Source organism: Acipenser ruthenus, chromosome 29 (genome assembly GCF_902713425.1).
Source record: "Acipenser ruthenus chromosome 29, fAciRut3.2 maternal haplotype, whole genome shotgun sequence".
In the NCBI taxonomy this organism is placed as follows: Eukaryota; Metazoa; Chordata; class Actinopteri; order Acipenseriformes; family Acipenseridae; genus Acipenser; species Acipenser ruthenus.
The window spans coordinates 7,015,630-7,020,197 of NC_081217.1; the positions used below are offsets into that span (position 1 = coordinate 7,015,630).

Below are 4,568 nucleotides of genomic sequence, written 5' to 3' on the forward strand. Positions count from 1 at the left end.
CAGCAGGTGGGCATGTTGATAAGGCCACCTGCTATAGAGAACAGTGCAGTCATCTGCCTGCATTAGATTAAATTAGTGTTGCTGGGGAGAATCCAGCACTTCAATCCATATTAGGAAGTTTCAGTGAATTCACTTTACTTAATCTGATCCATATAGGTGGGTTAAAAAAGACCCAGTAATAGCATTGCTTGAATGTTAATCACATAAATATACATCTATAAATTATAAACAAAAACTTTATAAAAGTGCTAGTTCACACATTTTTCACCGTCATAATTTTTAGAAACCCAATCATTACAACATGATCGATTTAAAATTTTTATTTGATCCCAATAGATGACAGTATTTTTTACAATAATTAAAATCAAATACAAAGCATGTATTTAGAAATGCTACCAGCGGTAAAAGAAATTAAACAAATCATCAATACAGTGTTAAACACGGTTGGGGTTAGGGAAAAAAGCGAACAGTTTCTGTGCTGTGCAAAACAGTAATGATACAGGACTACATTGTCAAATCAATGGCAAATGCAGTTCTTGGTGTTGTCCCACTATGACATCTTGTGGTAATAGATTTAATTCATGGAACAAAATCTACCCCCCCCCCCCCCCCCCCCCAAAAAAAGAGATATTTTTGCAATTCTACCAGCACCCCAGTACACCTATTACAGACATGCTCAAGCAACATTCATATTGACAAAGACAGACTATCCAATCTTACTTATGATCATTCTACTAAGTTGATGGCCCATTATACCTTCTTGCAGAGATGTTTGCATAGAAGTTAAAGTGAAAGTATAGTATGCATGTTTGAGCTCAGGTTTAATCAATATGGCTCAAGAACTTTGTGGTTCTAATGGTGAGTGAGAGTAGAAGTAATTAATGGCACAATAAAAACAGAACTAAAATGTATATTAAAACAACTCGAATCTATATACAGCATTTGAACTCATTCACTGATATCAGAGGTTCTCATCCATATATAATATAAAGAAAATAATACATATATCGTCTATCACTACTTCAACTCCTTCATATCCACACAAGCAATGTATTACTATTTGTTTGGCACAGCAAGTAATATGCATATTGAATGTGAAATTACAGTATTAAGTTTTGCTCTCAACAGTATTCAATACATCCATGCGTTTGATCCAAGGTTATTCATGCAAGTGCCCGGTCACTAGGGATATAGAAAAAAAGACACAAAAATAATGTAAAGTAGTAGAGGTTGATCATCATCAGTAAAGTAGTAGAGTAAAACAATATCTAATTATATTCATAGTAAATCTTGGAATGGTTCAAACAGCTATACAATATTTCCATCCTTATTCAGGTCTTCTAATAATGGTCCAATAATTGTACACTGACAGGGAAAAAAAAAGCTCCTCAACTTCAATTGTTTAACATAAGAACAGTGAGCTAATTCAGTTAATATGATTATATTATTAATTAGTTCACTTTAATACATTTAAATTAAAATACAATTAAAAAAAAATCACGAGCATTAGAAATTTAAAAACTGCACCTACAATAGAGCTGGTAACCATCAATCAGGTTAGGATTTTTTTTTTTTTTTTAAGTTTCCATTAAGATGAACAGAAAGATATTTCAAACAAAATAAAAACTACTGTCACTAAGCATGTTTGAAAATAAGTCATTGCATATCAGTTTTAGCCACTCAGGGTTTCACTTTGAACCACACTTGAATCTGAAAAAGCATGTTACAAGTTCATAGTAAAACCACTACGCAACAGAATTCCTAGATCAAATCCTGCTAACAGTGACCTTCAGCTTTCAGTCCCACGCTAAATGTTTCTTCAAAATACAGGACAAGCAAACAGTACACTGGATCTAGCAGCAGTACCTCCAGGACAAAGGCTGGTTTATAAAGGAAATTTGTTAAAAGCTAACTTATCTCCATTGCAACCTGGAAGGGTAGCATGGCGGTATGTGGGCTCTCCTGAGAGGAAGGGGCTGAGGCTCCATTATTTCTGCGCCCCTGCTCTGTGCTTGTTGTAGACGAGGAAGTCAGAGATGTCGTGCCAGACATTGCTGTCGTGGTAGAGGTAGCTCATGGAGGACTGGAGCGAGGGCTGCAGAGTGTGGGGGTGGTACTCAAAGAGCCACAGAACGATGCCCCAGACCAGTGCTGCGAACAGGGGGAAGGGGTCTTTCTTTGGTTGGGGGATGTAGCCTTTCTCCACAGCTAGACGCGACAGCCCAAACAGGATCCGGGACAAAAGGTACATGTTTATCTGGAGAGAAGGTAAAGCTTTATAAAACTCCTATACAGAAGGAAATAGACTTTACAAAGGAACGGTAATCAGGAAACAAGATTATTTTTTCTTTAAATACAAAAGAGCAAGTAACATCAAGTGGCATTTTTATAGTTTTTTATTTTTTTATCCATGTCCTTATTTTTGATGTTTGTAATTATTGTGAGTGGCTCTGGGTTCTTTTAAACTCTGCCAGCCCTGCCTACTTTCTTACTCTCCCTCTTTCTCTATAGAGGAAGGCTGTTCAGATAATTCAGTATTGGAGAGAGAGCCCAGAACCTCAGAATGATTGCAAAAATCATAAAATAGTAATCTATTAAAAATAATATTTGTAGCGACCTGCCGTTTCAGATTGTATTGTATGTGGGATGTAAATGAATGTGACAATCAGACAGTATTTTAGCAGGGAGAGTGACAGAGAAAGCAGTTCTCCTCCTCACCTGGCTGTTGATGTTGTTGTTCTCCCCAAAGACGAGCCACCCTCCCAGGCAGGCTGCAAGGAAGGAATGGGACTGGCAGGCTTTCCCCTGGAGCCGCTGCTGCAGGGTCTGGAGACCCTTGTAGGTGAACACAAAGCAGGCCAGGTTCCGAGAGTGAGTGTACGTCGCCTGGGCAATGGCTTTCACTTTGTCTCTCAGGCTGGTACAGACAAAGGAAACACAACAATAAAGGCTCTGAACATTACATTAGAAACGGTCTCAAAAATGTTTACTAAATAATTTCAAATATGATTAATGTAGTACATTAATCATATGATTAATGTAGTACATTAATCATATAGTACAGACAGACCTTGAAGGTTGTCCTTAGCTTTCTATGTCTTGTTTTTAGAAAAGAAGTTTGTGCCATTCTGTATAGAAATAGACTACTAAACAATAATATATAATAATGTGTGCCCGGAGAAGAACACCAGGTCAGAACATGCACAGGAATTCCCATTTCAAAGATTCTATTTAAAGCTTTCATTTGAAGGTGCCAGGTGTCTCTGAGAAATTAAACACTACATGCTTGTAATCTTGTGTTGTTTTTAGAAAACTATAAGTGACTTGCTATTTATATCTTTGTTGTGTGACAGGATAGTGTAATGACAAGTCATGCGTTACATAATGAAGTTCTGTTGTGAAACATCAATTAAAAACAAACATACAAACAAAAAAAACCATCCGGTCTCATCATACTTTTGACATATTTACCTCCCACTTCTAAAAAGAAACGTCATCACCAGGGCATGTGGTGCTCTGATTTTTGCTCCGTATCTGAATCATAGGAGAGAAAACATAAATTATAATTGATGGATAAGGGCGCCTGCTAAGAAATAAATAATTATCCAGATATATGAAATCATTTAAGACTTCGAAATCCCACACATGCATTTCAGCAGAAGTTAAAAGCATGCATTGTACGTCAACAGTCAACATTTCAGAGGGTAACAGTCCTTCCACTTAAACTAACGGACTTGTTCTACCACCAGTGAGAAGATGTGCAATAATATGTTCAGCTTAACATTTACCTCCCCGTGTCAACCAACATCAAGCAGTGTGTGTGAGAAATAACGTAAAGCAACTTGCAAAATGTCAACAAATGTCCACTATATCTAGTAGTATAAGCAGTTATCGTCCATATTTTTTCAACATAGCGAAGTTGTTTTGTACATTTTTCAAGTAATGTACTCGATTTATAACGGAAGTGATACTTACACGGCTCCATTCCTGAACCCTTTGATGACAGCCAATGCAGCCTTGTACTTCTCTTGTTGTAAAATATTATTTATCGTGAAAATGAGAGTTTTATAAAGGTCAGAACCTGCCATTGTGTAAGCTTTATCCGGAGGGGCAGCAGAAAGTGTAACACTAAACTGATAAAAGTGGAACAGCTGAACTAATACCACGTTCGGAAACTATGTCCTTTGAAAATAAGTTCCTAGTGACGTTATAAGACACAAGGGCGCGCTCCTGTGAAAAAGCAACACAAAACCTGTACATGTAGACTATTCCTCATGTTTATCCAGCAGGTGCAGAGTTTGCACCGCTATAAAAGTTTTATCTATACAATAGCATTAATCAGTTACAGATTTACCCCAGCAAGGTTTAGTGTATGAGGTCGCTTAGAAATGATTTTGCCTAAAATCCTGGTGTTCATAGCCAACGGGTTATAGGCTGGTCAAATCAACCCCTTAGCTCCAGCTATACTGCACTTTCTTTCAAACAATATTATGATTGGGACGCAGGGACACTACATTCAAAGTTCTTTACTCCAGTCTGAAAACTGATTAAGACACAACTTGAGGATA

At 37.2% G+C, this 4,568-nt stretch overlaps 1 protein-coding gene across 1 annotated transcript; it reads right to left on the reverse strand.

The window, feature by feature from the left end:
- Positions 1-995: 995 nt before the first annotated feature.
- LOC117429419 (peroxisomal membrane protein 4-like) lies at positions 996-4,171 on the reverse strand. The gene is made up of 4 exons (XM_034048855.3): positions 3,976-4,171; positions 3,472-3,534; positions 2,719-2,917; positions 996-2,257 (listed from the first exon to the last, which is right to left on the reverse strand). Exons 1-4 carry the CDS (start codon positions 4,086-4,088, stop codon positions 1,988-1,990), a joined length of 645 nt encoding a protein of 214 aa, XP_033904746.2. The 5' UTR covers positions 4,089-4,171; the 3' UTR covers positions 996-1,987.
- Positions 4,172-4,568: the final 397 nt, after the last annotated feature.

Bases quoted from the DNA above. Each gene is read 5' to 3' on its own strand.
- LOC117429419 (XM_034048855.3), bottom strand. From the start codon at position 4,088: ATGGCAGGTTCTGACCTTTATAAAACTCTCATTTTCACGATAAATAAT. The intron at 2,918-3,471 runs GTAAATATGTCA...TGTCTGTACCAG, and splicing joins TTTCTTTTTAGAAGTGGGAG to CCTGAGAGACAAAGTGAAAG. The intron at 2,258-2,718 runs GTGAGGAGGAGA...CCTTCTCTCCAG, and splicing joins ACAACAACATCAACAGCCAG to ATAAACATGTACCTTTTGTC.